The 19,101-nt window shown below is 43.4% G+C and overlaps 3 protein-coding genes across 4 annotated transcripts; 1 reads left to right on the forward strand and 2 right to left on the reverse strand.

The window, feature by feature from the left end:
* On the reverse strand, positions 1-8,583 carry e4f1 (E4F transcription factor 1). Of its 2 annotated transcripts, none has more exons than XM_047571875.1 (14): positions 8,266-8,583; positions 7,875-8,008; positions 7,714-7,798; positions 5,986-6,167; positions 5,776-5,896; positions 5,530-5,682; positions 5,138-5,325; positions 3,985-4,218; positions 3,781-3,892; positions 3,236-3,453; positions 2,942-3,140; positions 2,677-2,840; positions 1,186-1,248; positions 1-993 (listed from the first exon to the last, which is right to left on the reverse strand). In XM_047571875.1, the coding sequence occupies exons 1-14, from the start codon at positions 8,360-8,362 to the stop codon at positions 607-609; spliced, it is 2,337 nt and encodes a 778-aa protein (XP_047427831.1). In that variant the 5' UTR covers positions 8,363-8,583; the 3' UTR covers positions 1-606. The 2 variants fall into 2 exon arrangements, with proteins under 2 accessions (XP_047427831.1, XP_047427832.1); XM_047571876.1 differs by having other exon boundaries at positions 5,138-5,307; positions 8,266-8,580.
* Positions 8,584-9,633: 1,050 nt separating this feature from the next.
* narfl (nuclear prelamin A recognition factor-like) lies at positions 9,634-13,708 on the forward strand. The gene is made up of 11 exons (XM_047571890.1): positions 9,634-9,744; positions 10,254-10,349; positions 10,454-10,597; positions 10,690-10,819; positions 10,944-11,078; positions 11,556-11,674; positions 11,794-11,923; positions 12,009-12,081; positions 12,373-12,510; positions 12,603-12,760; positions 13,023-13,708. The coding sequence occupies exons 1-11, from the start codon at positions 9,679-9,681 to the stop codon at positions 13,262-13,264; spliced, it is 1,431 nt and encodes a 476-aa protein (XP_047427846.1). The 5' UTR covers positions 9,634-9,678; the 3' UTR covers positions 13,265-13,708.
* A 63-nt stretch (positions 13,709-13,771) lies between these two features.
* hagh (hydroxyacylglutathione hydrolase) lies at positions 13,772-18,762 on the reverse strand. The gene is made up of 9 exons (XM_047571903.1): positions 18,630-18,762; positions 18,250-18,392; positions 17,523-17,587; positions 17,325-17,442; positions 17,108-17,216; positions 16,816-16,919; positions 16,549-16,650; positions 15,565-15,644; positions 13,772-14,565 (listed from the first exon to the last, which is right to left on the reverse strand). The coding sequence occupies exons 2-9, from the start codon at positions 18,352-18,354 to the stop codon at positions 14,415-14,417; spliced, it is 834 nt and encodes a 277-aa protein (XP_047427859.1). The 5' UTR covers positions 18,355-18,392; positions 18,630-18,762; the 3' UTR covers positions 13,772-14,414.
* Between the last annotated feature and the right edge of the window lie 339 nt (positions 18,763-19,101).

The following is a 19,101-nucleotide window of genomic DNA, read 5'->3' on the forward strand; positions in this document are numbered from 1 at the left end:
TGTATGAAAATAGCATTTATTGGATGCAAACTCCGTCGAGGAAATCCGTGCACATCTTTAGCGCGTCCGTCGCCGCCGAGGACGCATCGCGACTCGCCGGCTCGGGACTGCAACACTGTATCGCGGGGGCGGCCTCAGGCGGGCCAGGCACATGCACAGCTTCGAAGCCACCGTCACGGCCGTCACATTTTCAAAAACGAACTAAAAGTTTTAAAAACTGTAACTGTCTCAGACGTCGGGCAGGAGCAGGAGGGAAAACTGCCGAGGCCGACCGAGATCCGGCTGCGACGAACGGAGTCGCCGTCAAAAAGGAACACCCCTTCACTTCAGGACTTCAAAACAAAAAGTCTCGCTAAATAAATAATAATAATTATCACGTTAAACTGCGTTCACTTAAATTTGAAAACTTAGTGAGCATATCGAACGGAGTGATTAATTGTACACATTCTAACACTTGAAAGACCTCATGCACGCTTCATATGACACACAATTTCTTAGGCCTTAGTTTTGTAGTTGATTCACCCGCTCACACACGCTCTACAGTAATTGGCTGCAGTTACAGTCGGAGCCGAATTCATCACAGTCCCTAGTTAGCATCCCCTTTGATCATACGACCACAGTCTGAATCTCCACCTCCTCTGGGGAGGTGATGACATATCCCTCCTGCTGCTGCACCATCTCCACCATCTCCTCCTCCACCGTCTCCTCGGTGGTAACCACGGTAACGGCGCCCTCCGCCGCCGCTGCCGCCTCCGCGGTGCTCGCCGCGGCCAGCAGCGTGCCGTCGCTGATGGCGGAGGCCAGCGTCATGGCCACCTGCTCCGTCAGGCTCTCGGGCGTGGCGATGGTGATGGTGTCGCCGCAGTCGGAGATGGACGGGCCGTCCTCGTCCACCGCCACGTTGCGCACGATGATCTGGTGGCTGCCCGTGCCGCCGGCGCTCTGCGACTGGCTGACGATCCGCTGCACCACCTTCATGATGTGGTTTCCCATCTGGGAGAGAGAGGTTTCAACGTAGTTTTTATTATGGTTTTATTATGAAGCTACTTAACACTTATTTACATACCCTAATTATATATAACTGTGATATTGGCTGACGGAGGGGAACTCGCTGGCAGCACACGGCGCACAGAATAAAGATTACGTATTTGTTCTGCTTTGTGCTACCCGTGTCTGAATACTGACCTCATTCTGGCTGTCTTGAATAAGCGTGACCTCTTCTTCCTGGATTTCCTCCTCGGTTTGAGTCTGGATGACACGAGGGAAGCAAAGCAAATTATTAATAGCTTGTGTGTTCTCCCGGGAATGCCTGGGTTACTGCATTAAATACGGTGATGATTTATTTATTTATTTATTTAAAAATAAATAAAAATCCTCCAAACATCCCCCAAAAGATGTGACCATGAATATCCTGGTATTAATTCTAGTCTGGTCTTTAACCTGTAGGGCTATTTACTGTTGAGCTACGGCACTAAATAAACTTGTTTCATATTGTTTAGATCAGACTACCCATGCAACACAAATAGCTGCCACGTCCAAATGCTTTTAGATGATACAGTGTGAACTTAATCACATTAACGCCTCCAGCACAAAGGAGATACAGACACAGGAAGGTTTTAGACTGCAACGTCCGGAGACTATAATCTGGACTCGTCGGACAACACTAGCAGCCTGCGCAAGAGCTGTCGACGTTGCCTCCACCTGCTGAGGAAATTGGACAAGCTGATCAAGACATGTCAGCTCCACCCCGGCTCTGCTCGGTCTGGACTCGGCGGAGCAGGTGGGTGAGAGGAGGATTAACAGGCAAACTGTCAAACGCTCTAATCCCTTTATGAGACGGTTGGGCCCTTTGTCCCCACAGCAGTCAAGACTGCAACATCAGCACATGCTAGCACTGTGTTGAGTTCTCTATTAAAAAAAAAAAAATAAAAAAAAAAAGACTCTTAAATCCTCTAGCATCTTCAACAAGGGGTTCGTGACCCCTAGGGGATCCGTAGAGGTACTGCAGGGGGGAGGGGTTGAAAAATCTTTGATTGATCAGACATTTTTATGTATTTTCTTTCAAATTAAAATTTCTTTAAATACACATTAACAGGAATTCAGCATATTTTAGTAAAGAGATAAATGGAGTCAGAAGACGTTACCGCCGCCCTACAGTTGCACATGACCGGATAAAAAATCATGTATATTTATAAACAGCACTTGGACGAGTTTAATATAGAACAGATATACTTACTCGTGGTGTCATTTAGAGCAGTTATGTTTGGTTTTCTCAAGTTCATCATTCGTCCCAGTTCATATCCACAGGATATACTCAACCTTCACCATGTTCACATTGTGTTTTTTTTTCCATCTAACTTCTTCTTAACTTTACTTGATTTTCACTTAACTCCAAGTTTGGTACAACTATTTCTTACCACTTTTCTCATTTTACTTAAATTTTTTGAACCTTCAACACATAACTCCCCCTCGGGAGATCAATAAAATCTTATCTTTCCTGGCCAGTGATTATTTTACTGTAGATACAAACTTTAAATCGTTTCATTCCTAGTCATTTTGAAATGAAATGAAATGCCAGTGGCCTAAGCTCTGACTTTATAACTGCAAATTGTTTCTTATCAGAGCAGTAAGGGAGAGACGATGTTTCTCCTAACCCTGTTTCCCTGTCGTTCTCACCTTGATGATGTACTCCTGCGTGTCTGCCACCACCGAGGAGAACTCCACCAGGACTGCATGAGGATCCTCTGAGATGATGGCCGCTGTAGCAAGGCTGTCAACAGACTCCTGCTCTTCAGTCACGGCAGGTTGCTGCTCGCTGCTGTCGTCCTTGTGACAGCCTCCTGGTGGGAAAACGAAAAAAAAAAAAAAACAGGCTGCATTTTTATAACCGCTTGTGTCGCCTTGTGCAAACACCTGCACGTGTTGCGTCCGTCGCCCTCACCTTTGGCACGCATATGCCGGTTCAGAGTCCCATGCTCCGCGAAGCCGCGGCCGCACTTGGGGCATTTGAAAGGCTTCTCTCCGGTGTGGTGGCGGATGTGTCGGACCAGGGAGCCTTTCTCCCTGAAGCCTCTCAAGCAGAACTGACACACGTAGGGCTTCTCGTCCCCGTGGGTGCGCTGGTGCACCTGCAAGGCGTTCTGTGCAAAGACAAAGACGCGTCACGGACAGCGGTGAAACGCTTTTCAAATATTTCAGTGGAACTTAATCCGCCTCGACGGCCGGACGGCGCTACCTTGGTCTTGTATCCTTTGCTGCATCTGGAGCAGCGGTAGGGTCGCTCATCTGAGTGAGCCCTCATGTGCTCGCGTACGTGTCCGATGGTTTTGTAGAGTTTGCCGCATTCGCCGCACTTGTACCTCCGCTCGCTGACGTGGACTTCCATGTGTTTCTTGAGCAGGTAGCCAGTCAGAAACTCCTTTTGACATAGTGTGCACTTGAAGGGCTTATAACCTGCATAAAGAGGACAGGGTATAGAGAGAAATTTAAATATGTACTGTATATACAATATATCCTCAATCTAACAACTTCAAAACCCAAAGCCATTTTAATGTAATGACCAAATCTGACTGAGTCGAGACTTTTTTTTGACTTGATTTGCTCAGATTGGGTCGAGCCTGGAATCCAATCGGAAAAGGTATTTGTTTTGTTCCAACTGAACCATGTTTCATGGTGAAATTGCATGTTACCAGACTCAAATCCTGATAAGGACTGAGCCGGACGAGGTTGTGAGAAGGAGGAGGTGCACGGTGACGCTGTGAGTCTTACTCATGAACCTACCCAAATGGCCTTTAACATGGAAGCGGAAATAATTCAAGCCCTTGAAGGAGCGGTTGCAGTGTGGGCACATGTGCAATTTCGATGACGTACGATCACCACCGTCACTTGTTTCCTGAAAAAGAAGAAGAGCGTTCTGAAGAAATGTTCGTCCTGGGGCGCCCAGTTAACATCACCGCCAGGTCACTGCCAGTTACCGTCACCCACCTCCTCCATCTCCACGAACTCTTCTTTCACTTGGATCTCGATGACTCCCTCGTCGCCATCGGCTCTGCCAGAAACCACTTTGTTGATCTCCTCGGCCGTGGGCGCGATCTCCTCGACCACCGTTTCCTCCGTCTCCAGTGCAATGCCAGAGTTGAGGATGGCCTGGCAGATGAGATTGTCGCCCGCTGCTGCGGCGGCGGCCAGGGCCTCTGCCTGAGACTGCTCTACCACCACCTGGCCAGAAACAAAAACAAAAAAAAAAAGAAGTTACTAAAAGCACAGGCTAAACCATGTCATACCAAATCACTGTGATTTGATCTTCAATGGAAATCAATGTATGGCCCCGTCCATATTTATTAGTTTGGTTTGTTTTTGGCACGTTTTCAGAGGTAAAATGTGATCTAGATCAGGCTCTGAATGATATATGAAAACTCCAGATGAAGGCCGACTTCCCCTCTCCTCTCCTTCACGTGTCTTTTCTTCAAATCTTCTTTCTAATTTCTTAGAAAAGGCTTCATGGCATTTTTTAATGTCTCTTGCAGATAAACACAGAGCGGCAGAACATCCGGTCACGTGATGCTTTTGAACGAATCACGCTTCCGTTTAGCTTCAGCTTTCACGACTGGCTGCCAATACAAAGGATATGACCATATTTGGACCCGACAGACTTCTGTAGGAGGTAAAGAGCTTCACAACGGTTCCTCATATGCCGGGCTACAGACGAAGCTCAAGACATGGTTATGAAGCAAAGAAACCTCCAAATTGATCAGTGGGTGTTTTTCTCTACCACGTCGCGCCTTAATACAACTTTTTTTTTTTTAATATAACATTACTAATAAACCACTACCACTACTTTAACCTTTATAGGTGATAATTTATAATAGTTGTTGGGAGTTATTTTCTTAATGATGCACTTGAGTAGTACGTGGCCCTTAATGTCATAAAAGACTTCTTAACACGACTAAAGGAATGCAGTGAAATGTGTCCCAGACCGACTCCAAATGTGTCCCAGCTGTGTTCAAACCTTCAAACCTGTGCATTAAGTCGGCCACTTCTGATCAGACGGCTCTTCACGTCTCAACCGAGCCTGTATAAAGTGTACACATTTTGATAGGGAGCAAATACATACCGGACGTTAAATGCGCATCCCCACCTGCTGCTCTTGTGTTGTTCCATCCACCTCCATTGTGAAGTGGACCTGATGGAGGACCTCCTGGGAACCAGCCTCTACCACACTGACCACGGCAGTCTGAGCCTCCACCATCTCCTGCTCCTCTGGCTGCTGCTCCACAACGACCACCTCCTCCTGGCCAGCCACTGCAGCTGGATCAGATTCAACCCCTGAACAATTAGCACTCAGTGGATTATCGCTTTACTCAAGTAGTTTTCATCCCAGGTCAAAACCTGGTGTGAAAACTACTTTTTTTTTGTTTGTTTTTTTTTTGTAAAAAGCTGAAATTCACAAAGAGTTAATTAAATGCCTGCAAGACAATTGTTTTTAACTTTTGTATTGGCTACTGCACAAATACTAAAGTGAAAGCTGACCTTTCTGCACTCCATCCTTGCTCACCAGGATTTCCTTGTATTGAACAAAGCGGATCTTTTCGGTGCAGGGCGTGAGAGCTTTGAGGTGTCTGGTAAGAGCACCCGACTCTCTGAAGGACTGGCCACACAGCGTGCACCGATACGGCCGCTCGTCTGAAAGAGGCACATTACAGGTCGGGTCAATTTTACGAGAAGCAAAAGAAAGACGACGGCGGTCCAGCTTCACTTTGGTTCGACGCTCCGTACCTGTGTGACGGCGGTTGTGACGAATCAGGGAACCTTTAGTGCGAAAAGACGTCCCACATAAATCACACGAGAAGTTCTTCTGGTCGCTGTGAGTTTTCATGTGAGTTCTCAAGATGTTGGTCTATAGAGTGGAGAGAGAGATAGAAAAAAAAGATTAGCAAACCATAGAATTTTTCAATGAAACACACTTAAATCAAATGCTCGGCTCACCGTCTTGAAGGTCTTTTCACAAAGTTGGCAAATGTAACGTCCCTCCTGGTTGACTTTGTAAATAAGCTTGTCACCGGAGGCATTATCGGACACAGACCCCTCAGCCCCATCTGACTGGTCAGAGGCTTTAAGAGAAGCAATTTTCTTCCTGCGACCACGACCCAACAAGTCACTGCTTTCGTCTGTGTGAGGAAACGGACAAAAAACAACAATTTAGTCCTAATGCAGATCTGAGATCACTCTGGTAAAAGCTGAAGTGATGACTCAATGAACAGACTAATCAATCTAAAAAAAAAAAAAAAGGCATTTTTTCTTCCCTCTAGTTTTATTATAAGCAAAATATTCAACATTTGATCATCAGCTGTGGGGACGTTAAACTTTTCTTTGTCATATACGAAGAGCACGAAATGTCCTGGACCAAACAAAGAATTAACAAGCAACTGGCACAAGTTGTTTTTACACCTGTGGGAAATTACAATTGGTATTTCTCTGCATTTTATACTCAGAGGCCAGTTCATTAGGTACAACTGCTAGCTGAGCACGGATGATGGTGCCGGGCGGGACGATCTGAGTATTATACAAACTGCTGGGTTTGTTCACACACAAACATCTCTTGGGTTTACACACGATGGTCTGAGAAGGAGAACGTGCCCGATGAGCAGCAGTACGGAGGGGAAAGCACCTTTTTGATGCCAGAAGTCATACGAGAATGACTGGTTTGAGCCGATCGTGAAGGCTAGGGTATGTGGAAAAGCATCTCTTAATGACGACGCAGAACACCACAACAATTGCCACTGCTGTCAGCTAAGACGAGGAAAGCGAGGCGGCTACAATACGCAAGGCATTGGCGAAATTGGAAATAGGACGGACCACTGGTCTGATCAGAGTCGACTTTTTCAATGTGTGTAGTAAAATGCTACACATGTTCTACCTCTGTTGGGGGGGGGGGACAGCATGACCCATAGAAACTCTATGATACTGGACAGACTGGTTAAGAAGGCTGGTTATCAGAGTGGCAGGAGTCGGGACTCACTGGGGACTATTGTTGAGAGACGCACGTGCATCCCAGTGCAGTCCACTCCTATACAAGATAAGGCACTCCCTCCATGACATCCTGGAGAGGCAGAGAAGCAGGCTGAGGAGGCCCTATGTCCCCACAGCCATCAGACCGCAGAACGGCACAGTTTAATTGTTCCCTTTTAAAAATGCCCGATTACCTGCAAGTAGTTTGGCACCACCACTGCTCAGCCCCCTTTCTTGCACAGCCATATTTAGTTTCATTTGCACTGCTCTTACTGCTGCTATTACTTATGCTGATGTCTGTGTATGTTTGTGCACTGGACATGTGATGAAGTAAAGTATTTCACGTCTATATTTCTATTTCCGCAATATGAAAATCGTGGGGTCATTGTTTAAATGCCACCGCCTACACGTCATTCCTTTACGACCCCAGTGTATCTATCTTCTGATGATATCCAGTGGGACAACGTCACAAAACTGAAATCCTGGACAAACAGGACAATTCACTGTTCACTGCACTGAAAAGGCCTTCACAGTCACGGGCGATCGTGGCAGAATGGTCGAGTCACATCACCGATGTGCAGCAATTGTCTGACGCTGTGATGTCAAACACGGACAAGGGAGCTCTGAAGACAAAGGTGGTACCAGGCCCGCGCTAGCAATGAAACTCATCCACAAAATAATGGCCAAGTTAAGTTGCGGACCCACCATTAGTGTTCTTCACTGGCTCATCTGAGGATGTGCCTTCAACTGTCTTCACCTCTGAAGAATAAGTTCCAGTGTTGTCAGCCTCCTGTAAAATTGAAAATATTAACATTAGTTTTTAGAGTCATTTACTGCACATAAAACCCAACTATCGCAGTTCATACCTCTTGGGGGGCATCCTGGCTGTTGTCCTTTCGTGCTTCAACGCGTTTGCAGACGTGCTGCAGCTTGTGTTGTATGAAAGCTTCCAACGTGGAAAACTCTGACTGACAGCGTCCACACTTGTGCACGTCTTCATCTAAAAGCACGCAGGCGGACATTAAGTAGACATTAATAATCTGTGCTGCGCGTTACCTGGCAGGTGTAAACTTTTCAAAATACCGCCCAGACTTCTAATCTAACACGAGTAAAGACACACGCCAGAAGCAAAACTAGAAAGTCTCGCTAATGGCAGCTAGCAGCTAGCAACAATTCACGACGGAGGAAGTCAGCTAGGCCCACACGTAAAAAAACGACAAACAATTCAGACTAGTTTCAGCTGTTAAGAGGACCAACCTTCGTCTCCCAGAGTGGTTTGAATGGCGATCGTCTCGTTGCCGTCCTTCGTCTGCTCGCTCTCTGTTTCTGCCGTATGATTATTTTCAACACTCATGTCGTTTGAATTCTCCGTCTCTGTCGCAACGCTGCAGCGGGGAGGGAAAACATGGCGGATTTACGACCCCGTAGTCATAACAACAAAAGGGCGCGTGCGTATGTGTTTTTCACATAGATTTTCAGAAAGAAGAAAATAAATAATTAAATATGTGTTTATCTAGGTATATATGTACAGCTCTATTTATTTTATTTTATTTTATTTTATTTTATTTTATTTTATTTTATTTTATTTTATAGTGCTTACTCTACTGTTTTTCATATTTGCACTACTTTAGCCAAGAGCTACCACCCAAAATTTCGTCATATGCAAATGTAAATGTATATCCAGCTCCTATTCATGTCAGTCTACATGTTTATCTGGTATACATTTCAACAGCAATATACAATAATTCACTTCTTTTCTTTTTCAAGTTTCTGCTGCTTTTCTCTGCACTAATTTATTCTTTGCTATGTGCTATAATCCGATGTGCAACAATTCACCTTTTAAAACTTTTTAGGCAATAATAATGATGCTTTTCTACACAGAGTTACACTGAAAAAGCACAGTGAAAAAATAGAAATTAAAAAAAAAAGAAAAAAGATGCGATTCAGTCTCTACCTGCATTTTCCACATGGAAGTGAGACATATTATTATGAAGGGCTCTGGAAGCCACTGTTCATGTACAGAATGGTTTCCTACATACACCCAGGTAAACATTCAGCTTCTAGGCATGAACTGATGCACATGTCTCTTCAATTTAGTTTAAGTGGGTTTTATTTTCCACTAGCCCCGAACGACTGCAGTTTTTGTAAATAAGGAATGTTCATTATAATGCCTGTCATGTGACAACATCAGAAAATTGGTATCATTTTGTAGTTTGTTTGCAGATTACTAACCTTAATGTAATTTTCATCTTAAACAACCTTTAAATGTAATATTTATTTGTTTATCGATTTATTTTAAGAACCATGGATCATCCATCCTTTGCAACATCAAATTTGTGATCACTTGGGAGAAACAAGGAACTATTTACAACTGTGGAATTAAGTTTACAGTCTGCACTCCTTTCTTTTCCCTATTTACAGTCCAATGAAAAGTCTAGTGTAGGCACATGAAGTGTATTTTATGGGGATAAAAGTTATTATAGATTATTCTCAGTTATATCTCTTTACATATTTTCCCCCCGGTGCCTCCACGTCTGTTCACATTTATTTTAGATGAACATAACTCGTGTGAACATTTCAAAATTGTGAGGTTTGCCATTATTGAGAGTTGTCTCAAGCTATTCACGACACAAGACAAAGATAAACAACAAACGCTTGACGGCAGTAAAAATGGCTTCCCACTTCAGCGGTGTGCTGCAGTTGACAGATCTCGATGATTTCATTACTCCATCCCAGGTACTGTTAACGAAACTATTTTAACATGTCACAGTGTAATATATTAATTAATAGCTTCATAAAAATACGTACGTAACGGAGCCCACAGCTGAAAACATTACGGAGTAGCTTCCATGCGGTGTAACCTTTCTTGTCAGTGCTGTTTTGTGAGGAAAGAACGCAAAAAGAACCACAACATTTAAGTCTTTAAACTCATCATCATAATGGTGTTTGTTACAAGGTTATACTGTTATTTATAATGTCAAAAATCCACAAACTTTAAAAGCATGAAATGACTTTTGCGCCGTTAGCTTCATGCTAACGATAGCGATGATGTAATCGCGAGAAATAACATTGTTTTAGGCTGAATCAGCGAAAACATTACGTTTCTCTTCCTTCTCTGTTGTTTTCACCGAGTTTTCTAGGATGTTTTGTTGTAAATGGCAGCGTTAATCTGGTCCATAAAGGGTTATCATTTAATAAATATTGATGGACTGGCTGTTATCTTTTCTGTTATCCATGTCTTACAGGAATGTGTCAAACCCGTCAAAGTAGAGAAGAAACAGGGTAAATCTGTGGCCAAAATCCAGATAGAAGATGACGGCAGTTACGTCCAAGTCAACCAGGTAAGGGTCAATACTACATTTTAAAAAACAATAATCTGGATGTAAATTATTAGAATTGAAGTCTTGCACAATCTGTCTTGAATTAATCCACCGTGCATTTGCAGGATGGAGGCAAGCAGAAGCTGGAGAAAGCAAAGATCACGCTGAATGACTGCTTGGCCTGCAGTGGCTGCATCACTTCGGCCGAGAGCGTCCTCATCACGCAGCAGAGCCACGAGGAGCTGTTTAAAGTGCTCCGCAACAACAAAGTAATGAAAGATGTGTCTGAATGCTTGCCTGCTACATATGGCTTTTTTTTTTAGAGTGACAGTGTATTGACTTGTGCAATATTTGGACACAGTCTGGTGGTACGGACCAGAAGATCGTGGTGGTGTCAGTGTCACCGCAGTCCAGAGCCTCCCTTGCAGCACACTATGACCTCAGCAGTAGTGAGGCAGGCAGGAGGCTAACCTCGTTCTTCAAAGGCCTTGGTAAGTGCAAGTATGAATTCGTCTGTTTTATTTAAGTCACAAAAGTAGCCTGATGTGGCCGGTCTCAATCGTATGGGTCCATTTAACTCGACACTGTCCATTGTAAATCTTATTGTTGTTGCAGGGGTTCATCATGTGTTTGACACTAGCTTTAGTCGGACCTTCAGCTTGCTGGAGAGTCAGAGAGAGTTTGTGGAGCGTTTCCAGAGGAAGGAGAAGGACAGGAAGGCCGTTCCCATGCTAACGTCTGCCTGTCCAGGTATTCCACTAAAAGATCCTTTTGACCGCAAAATGCGACCCGACTGTGCTTGAAGCCTTTACCGCAAGATATTTATTTCCAGCTTAATGCTAACTTTCATCTTGCAATCATTATAACTTAAATTACAACCGACATCATATTAGTGGTCGAGCGTGAAACTGGTATACGTATCTAACAAAAAGTAAAAAACGATGAATATAATAAATAAGGCATTGGTTTGTTGTGTTTTTTAATAGCTTTTTGCAGAATTTCATCTCCATAAACATAAACAATAATCCTCTGGTCATTGCATTTTTTGGCAATCTTTTCCAAAATATGCTCCCACTCATTTTATATTAATGTGATTGAAAACATCCATTTTTTTAGTTTTTCTGTCTTTACAGTGTAACTTGTGCCATTTATCTATTTGATCCCATGCTTCTGATGTTAGGTTTGTTGTATTTTTGATGTTTATCTGCACACGTTTGTGGTTTTCAGGTTGGATCTGCTATGCAGAGAAGACCCACGGGGAGTTTATTCTTCCGTACATCAGCACCACTCGCTCCCCCCAGCAGATGATGGGCTCTCTGGTTAAAGGCTATTTTGCTGAACAACAGGTATGATTCGTATTTGAGCTCAGGGTTTTCTGCTACAAATGCACAGCACGCACATGAATGGCATTAAAAAAAGAAAGGCAGACGAGTTGACATTGAGTGTTTATTTTGTGTATCGTTAGGGCCTGAGTCCGCAGCAGATCTACCACGTGGCAGTGATGCCGTGCTTTGACAAGAAACTTGAGGCCTCACGGCCAGACTTCTACATGGAAGAAGCCGAGATCCGAGAAGTGGATTGTGTCATCACTTCTGGTATAGTAACTACTCTTCATAAAGCCCTTTGTGATAGAAATATGTGCACTGACTAGTGTTTTACACGATTCCTTGTCTATTAAAGGAGAGGTTCAGAAGATGTTGGAGGAGGAAAATGTGTCTCTTAAGGATTTGGAGTCTGCAGTACCAGATACAATGTAAGTTCTCTGGCTTTTTGGTGACTTATTGAACCTTGGTTTAGCTTCAGATTCGTCTGTTGACCAAAGGGCTCCCACTTTTCCTTAAGTGCGAGCTTCCAATGTTGAGGTTAACATTTTTAGGGGGACTCCAGCGATACCACGGAGGCTAGACAGCTTAGTTAAAAAAGACTTTACGAAATGTAGGAGTCCTCGGGTTGGTAGCCAACAAGGGGTCATTTTTCTCACTTAAAATAATGACAAAATTCAAGTTGAGTAGCTCAAGTCACAGGTTCTAAATAATTGTCTCAGGTTCAGCAGTGTGTGCGGGGATGAGTTCCTGAGTCACGCTGGGAGTGGATCGGGGGGCTACCTCCATCACGTCTTTACCTACGCTGCTAAACAACTGTTTGGAGAGGAGGTGAAGGAGCTCACCTACAAGACCCTACGGTGAGTCCGTCTCAACCGCTTCAAAGGTCACAGATACAAATGAAGTAAACCTACTGAGTTGTCCCCCTCACTTGTCTCACTTCCTCCTTCAGGAATAAAGATTTCCAAGAGGTGAGTCTTGAGAAAGACGGCGTCGTCGTACTTTGCTTCGCTTCGACGTACGGCTTCCGGAACATTCAGAACCTCGTGCAGAAACTCAAGAGGGGGAAGTCGCCTTACCACTTTGTGGAAGTTATGGCTTGTCCGTCAGGTGAAGTGAATATTTCTGATGTCAAAATACCCAAAACATTCCTTTCTTGTGAGCAGTCGTATATTGGACCTGTTCGCCAGATCATAGATTGAAAAGCCTTGAAATTTTTATAGAGTAGATAGTTTTTCTGAAAAGAAGCTGGCAAAGGAAATGCATCCATTTAGTTAGAAGATAGATAACTGACGATAAGAACCCCTACGATAGCTACACTACACGCTACACTCTTGACTACTTCAATCTTTGGTGTCTTGTTAACATTCAGGCTGTCTAAACGGTGGCGGGCAGGTGAAGCCCTCAGATGGTCAGAACCCAAAGGAGCGTCTTCAGAAAGTTGAGGAGCTCTACAAGGCAGAACGCCCCCTACAGCCAGAAGACGACGTGCGCGTGGCCGAGTTGTACCAGTCCTGGCTCAACAGTGTAGGAAAGGAAAGAGCCAAAGAGCTGCTGCACACGCAATACCACACGGTGGAGAAGATGACCAATGGGCTCACTATGAAGTGGTGACGAATGTTAGTTTTTTAGTTAGTTTTCTTCCACATGCAGTCTTGCATTCTATTATTTTGCACACACTGATTCAAACTCGTCCAAGTAAAGGCGACCATTTTTGTCTCTCTTCTGAGGCAATGGGGTGAAAACTTGAAAGCCAGAAGGTCAGAAGTATGCCTGCATCCACTCTTCTCCTTGTCTAAAGACTACGAGTCTAGCAACAAGGAATATCAGAACATATATGTTTAAGCAAAGCCAAATTATGTTCATAAACTGATGATTTACCCTCACACTGCTGATTGTCCTTTTAGACGTACTACTAGTTAGGTTATTCGTTGTGAAAACGCTGTGAAAACCGGAGCCGAAATGACACGAAGAAAAATATAATCAACCATTGTGTATATTTAATCATATTTGCATATATGTATATATTTTGAAAAATAAACACGTTATTTAATTGCATCTATATGTTTTGTGTGGTCCTTTATGGGACGTGAAGAATATATCCAGAAATGAGATCAAGACTGTTGTTTTAATTTTAATATTTTAAAACTTTTGGAAAGTACATTCAAGGTTTTATACACCGCATGATTTTTTAAAATCTTTCTTGTGGTACAGTTTAAAACACATTTGACACCTTCCCCAAAATATCACTTAAATTTTACATATGATAAATTAGATTGGAAGCTTGCAAATGTAGGACAAAAAAAAAACAAAAAACACAATTGACCCTTTACCAGACGCCCCCTGTTGGTGGTTGGCGGTCAATAGACCAATCAGAGGGTTAAAAAGGGTCAATTTAAAAATATATACCATATATAAAGAACGGAAATCGTTACTGACCACAATGACAAAAAGAAACGACATAAACAGCTATAGCAGATGGGCAGATGTGACCTGGTCCAGTTAGTTTGTGCAGAACGGAGACCAGCCTTTAAATTAGTGCAGGAATATTTAATGGAAGCAGCTTTGAACTGGCCTTTTTTTGAGCAGACTTAACACATAAACATGTGGTACTTCAGGGCGAACCTGGCACCCAGCAGCATACGGTAAATTGGTCAAACTTAAGTCGAAGCAATAGACACCACACTCTAGCGCTTTGCCGCGTTCACCGCATCCCTCGTTAGCAGCTGAGTATGTCCTGACCTTTAAGCTCTGAGACGTGATCTCATGGTCGGAGCAGGCCCCACTCTAAAGCCAGCATGGCGTGAGGAGGAAGTCTCTCCTTGGGCTTCTTGAATTTGTCCTTCTCCTTCCGCAGGACCCTCAGTACCTCTATAGGATCCGTCTTGCCCGTGAACTTTTGTACTCCTTCCTCCCTGCAGTGCGGTAAAAAGGATTGGAAAGAAACATCAAATATGTGTCAGGAAATGTCCAAAATTCACCAAATTTACCTTCAACATGAGACTAGTGACCAAACATACACATTCCTAAGGAGGACTGCCTCTTAAATCCTTCTTAAGAAGTGCTGCTTTGTCCAGTTGAACGACATGAATTCCCTCAATTTCATTATGAGGCATGTTACAACCGATTCAGAGAAAAGATACCTCTGCACATTACTGGATAGTCCTACAATCAATCAGAGCACGGATTATGCTTCGTATGCTTCTCAGTAAATGTATCAGTTTTCCGTCAATATATTTTACACTGATACCATAGTGGAGTCTAAGCTGCTTGCTTTTCAGCTCCAATGAGACCTGAATGACAAGTTTGCCGTATGCCCAAACTATTTGACTGTCCCAACAGATCTCTGAACGAATTCAGAACAGACTCAAGACTGACATTCCTCTACAGAAACCTTGTTGGCGGAGGAATTTTGGACTGGTAACGTAACTTACATTGGCTCAGTAGAAGTTAAGCAAACTGGTACAACAGCTGCTGCAACAAGGTTGAAATGCAGAGATGACCAGATGGTTTACCAGAGCCAACACACCAGATCCGGACAGAGATATGTCGACGTGACTAGGGTCTTTAAAGACCAGGTTACCATTTATTGGAGAAGGAAAACAGGACCCAAACAGATTCCCTCAAATACAGCTAAGTATCTGATCATCACAGACCATAGGCCACCTCCCATGGTACCTAATAAAACTTCCCAGTCCCTACCAGTTTGTCTAAACTCTTGTCTAAAGAATTTAATCTAATAAGTGGTGAAAAGTCTTCAAGAAACCCAGCATGTCCAGTTGCCCTGGTTTCAACTTTCTGGATATGTTACATTAGAGTGTATTTCTGCCTTTAAGGGAAGACCACCTTGACTGCTCCTCCCTAGCCCATTCTTTCACGGTTCATTTAAATTGCATGTACATATCTACACTCACGAGAGGCGAAGAAACGGGTTGTATTCAAATTCCTCCACTAGGGTAGACGGCACCGTTGGTTTGTCATCGTCGTCTCTCGCCTGCAGACACAACAGAAGCTGTAAGGAACCTGGGGAAAATGATTACTCCTCATCTGTATGCAAACTCACGAAAGCTACCACAAATTTTCAAAAGTGTATCTATGCAAGATTCAAAAAATATTCCCAGTGGGTCGAGTATTGACTCTAGTTTGAGACATGTTTGCAACAAAATTACAGCACCCAGCTTTTTTAGGCATTTTTCTTTTTTTAAATTATACACCAATCAGCCACAACATTAAAACCACCAGGCAGTGAACTGAATTATGTCGACGATGGGTACCATCTAGATACTACTGCAGGCCAAGCACACCACTGCCATAGCAACGTGTTCCTTGTATCCTGGAGCAGTATGTATCCAATTCTCATATGGCCGTAGTAGAACCACAATGGACATCCTTTGCTCAACCTTTTGCATCAGTGAGCCATGGTCACCCATGACCCTGTGATCAGTTTGCGGCTTCTCCCTCCATGTATAACTTTTGACGGCAACAACCCACAAGAGCTGCAGTTTTGAACATGGTACAACGCAGTTGTCCGGCTATCGCCCTTTTGGCCTTCGTCTAAGTCGTATAAATGCTTCCTCTTAACCAGTTTTCGTGTTTCTAACAAATCAGCTTTGAGGACAAAATGTTCACATTTCTGCCTAATATACCATTTACATGGCACTGACAAGTGTCATGTAAATGGAATAATCTGTGTTATTCACCTGATCAGAGACTATGACCAGGTGGTCATAATGATATGGCTGATCAGGGTATACTTGTCCTGGTTTTAAATATTTAACTCATCAGTAGGAACAAATACACTAGTGTTTAAACTTCTAGTGAAAAAGCTTTGTTTTTTTGTAAATAGTAAGAAGAATATATTGCTTTAGTCCTCAGGCAGTTTTCAGTGTATTTCTCACCCTGGCCCAGCTCAGCATCTCTTTAACCTTTTCATTCTCCGGCTCCACCAGCATGGCAAACTTCAGGTTCTTAATGGTGTACTCGTGTCCGCAGAACACCTTCTACGGACGAACAAAAGCCTCGTTTAAAGATGCTCCACTGTGAAGGGGCAAAGCAGAGCCAGGCTGCACACAGTCCTTATCCATCCACTGTGGCTTATCTGGGGTCACGCTAGCTGCTGAGGGCTGCACAAATCCAACAACAAACATGTCTCATTTCCCACTGACCGTGTCTTGAGGTAGGGAGCCGAGCACCTGGGTGAGGTTGTGGTACATCTGTTCCGCCGTACCCTCCAGAAACCGCCCGCAACCACCAATAAACAGCGTGTCCCCTAGCAACCAAAACCAAACGACAAGGGGATGTGACGGAGAGAAGTGGCCAGACGCCTTCGCTCACACCAATTAAGCCTTCATATCTCTAGCCACTCAAAACTATGCAGGCAGTTACAGGAAGTGAGCCGTTTAGAATCTGTCGCGAGAAATCCATTTCAACTGGTTCACCGAGTTTACAGAGAGAGACCTGTGAACACGGCCGGGGCGTCGGTGCACTCATCCTCCCAAACAAAGTAGCACATGTGACCAGAGGTATGGCAGGGAGTGAACAGGCACCTCACATTGATGCTGCTAAACTGCAAATGGAGAAGAGACGAAATCGAAAGACAACATGACAAAGCCACGACTAAAAGGACTGCCTGTCCGTCTAATCTTCAATTTTTCTCCTGTCACTGTACAGGCACCTTTAATTCCTGAGCATTTGCGACTTTATCCGTCAAACCCCCGATCCGATCGTCCCCCCCGTACACCCTCAGGCCAGGAACCTCCTTCACCAGAGCCTCGTTCCCTCGAGCATGATCCCTAGAAACAGAAAACATCATTATTATTCAGCAGCGGCGACTTCTAGCTGGTTATTTCTAACAGCAAAACGCTCGTCTTACCAGTGGTGGTGTGTGGTGAGGACAGCTACCAGAGACACGCCTTCTCTCTTCACTATTTCGAGCAACTGTCAAACGACAAGCGATCCATTAAGTTCAGAGCAACGATACCAAACATTCAAGGGTGAAGCTTGAAATTATTGGGATTTTTTGCAACTGAACATATATATGTTGAAATATTACTTTTTTATTTTATTTTTATATTATGATACCATCCTCATCCCATCTTTCCATATTAGTATTTTGCTTATTATTTAATTAACAAAATTTGTTGTCACTCAACTGTCAGCTCAGGACATCTCTGGGATGGACTCCACTAAAGAGGGACAGAAACATAACAGGCCTGGGCCAGAGGGGGCCATAATGCAAATGAAGCGGTAATTTTAGTGTACATGTAATTTAAGACTTACTTGTATGTGCAGGTTGACAGCATTAATAATATACATTAAATAATAATACCTTTTCATTAGCTTTTTGGGATGTTTCGGTTGTGGTTTATACTCTGTTTGCTGGTGTTATATTTACCGAGACTTTTTCCTGTGTTTTCTTAGGTTGCAGCGCACTGATGTCATGTAAGGGGAAGCGTAACTGATGAGGCGGATGACAGTTTGTTGCACTTCTATTTGAGTGTCAGAGTATATAATACACTATTTTTTTCCCCATTCATCTTCTGTAGAGATGCCCTTACATGTGAAGTGGAGCGCAGTGTTTACAATACAAAGTCCCTCACCCGATGCGGTACAGCCGGATCCACAGCTATGGCCTGTTTACTCTGCTCCTCTATCACCAGGTACATGTAGTTGTCTTCCAGGATGGAGATCACCTTTACCTTCATTTCAGCCACACGCGCATGCGCAACACGATGCGCGACGCCTAAGGAAGAGATTTGTTGATCAAACAACTCCTCATGTATCGATGTATCAGTTATTCAGCGTCCATTTGCACATATTTTGTTAACATACTGGCGGTGCATTCAATGCACATGTTCAAAACTTACAGTCATCCCATAAAAGCTGGGTGTTGTTAGCTCTGCAAACTAATGAAAGTAATGTGGCCTCAGCATATGAATATCAACCTCAAACCCATCAATAATAAAAAGGCAGGTCGTACCTCACGTCAGTGGTGTCGGACTTGTTATTCCTGCCCGACAGCGATTCTGTCAAAAATATTATTCAACATTTGTCCGTGCAGACGAGGAAGTTATCGTGACATCATCGAGTCAAGACATTTTAATCGAGCCGGAATCATAAAGGAATCATCAAGAAAAATATTTTGGTTCGATCCAACAGTGCAGTTTTCTATGCCTGATGCAGAACTTTTATTTGATATGTTAATGAGTGAAATTCTTTCGGAAATCTATTTAAATCCGTTTGGATACTGATTTTCGTATTTACTTATTTCATAATACTTTTACATACTAATACTTGTACATTGCAGTCCCAGTTGGGGATGAATAAAGCATCTTTCTATCTAATTGCAAGTTTTTTCTCTTGTACTGATAACTAGACCTAGACATCGTCATGCAAAAAGTGATGCATTTATTGGTTGATTTGAATACCCTTTAAAATCTTAGTTAGAAAGA

Source organism: Mugil cephalus, chromosome 20, assembly GCF_022458985.1.
Source record: "Mugil cephalus isolate CIBA_MC_2020 chromosome 20, CIBA_Mcephalus_1.1, whole genome shotgun sequence".
Classification (NCBI taxonomy): Eukaryota; Metazoa; Chordata; class Actinopteri; order Mugiliformes; family Mugilidae; genus Mugil; species Mugil cephalus.

Bases quoted from the DNA above. Each gene is read 5' to 3' on its own strand.
- narfl (XM_047571890.1), top strand. From the start codon at position 9,679: ATGGCTTCCCACTTCAGCGGTGTGCTGCAGTTGACAGATCTCGATGAT. The intron at 10,350-10,453 runs GTAAGGGTCAAT...GTGCATTTGCAG, and splicing joins GTTACGTCCAAGTCAACCAG to GATGGAGGCAAGCAGAAGCT. The intron at 12,761-13,022 runs GTGAAGTGAATA...GTTAACATTCAG, and splicing joins AGTTATGGCTTGTCCGTCAG to GCTGTCTAAACGGTGGCGGG.
- hagh (XM_047571903.1), bottom strand. From the start codon at position 18,354: ATGAAGGTAAAGGTGATCTCCATCCTGGAAGACAACTACATGTACCTG. The intron at 17,588-18,249 runs GTGAGGGACTTT...GTCGTTTGACAG, and splicing joins ATCCGGCTGTACCGCATCGG to TTGCTCGAAATAGTGAAGAG. The intron at 15,645-16,548 runs GTGAGAAATACA...TTGTGTCTGCAG, and splicing joins AGATGCTGAGCTGGGCCAGG to GCGAGAGACGACGATGACAA.
- e4f1 (XM_047571875.1), bottom strand. From the start codon at position 8,362: ATGAGTGTTGAAAATAATCATACGGCAGAAACAGAGAGCGAGCAGACG. The intron at 3,893-3,984 runs GTGGGTGACGGT...CTTCTTTTTCAG, and splicing joins AGTTCGTGGAGATGGAGGAG to GAAACAAGTGACGGTGGTGA. The intron at 994-1,185 runs GTCAGTATTCAG...TCTCTCTCCCAG, and splicing joins TTCAAGACAGCCAGAATGAG to ATGGGAAACCACATCATGAA.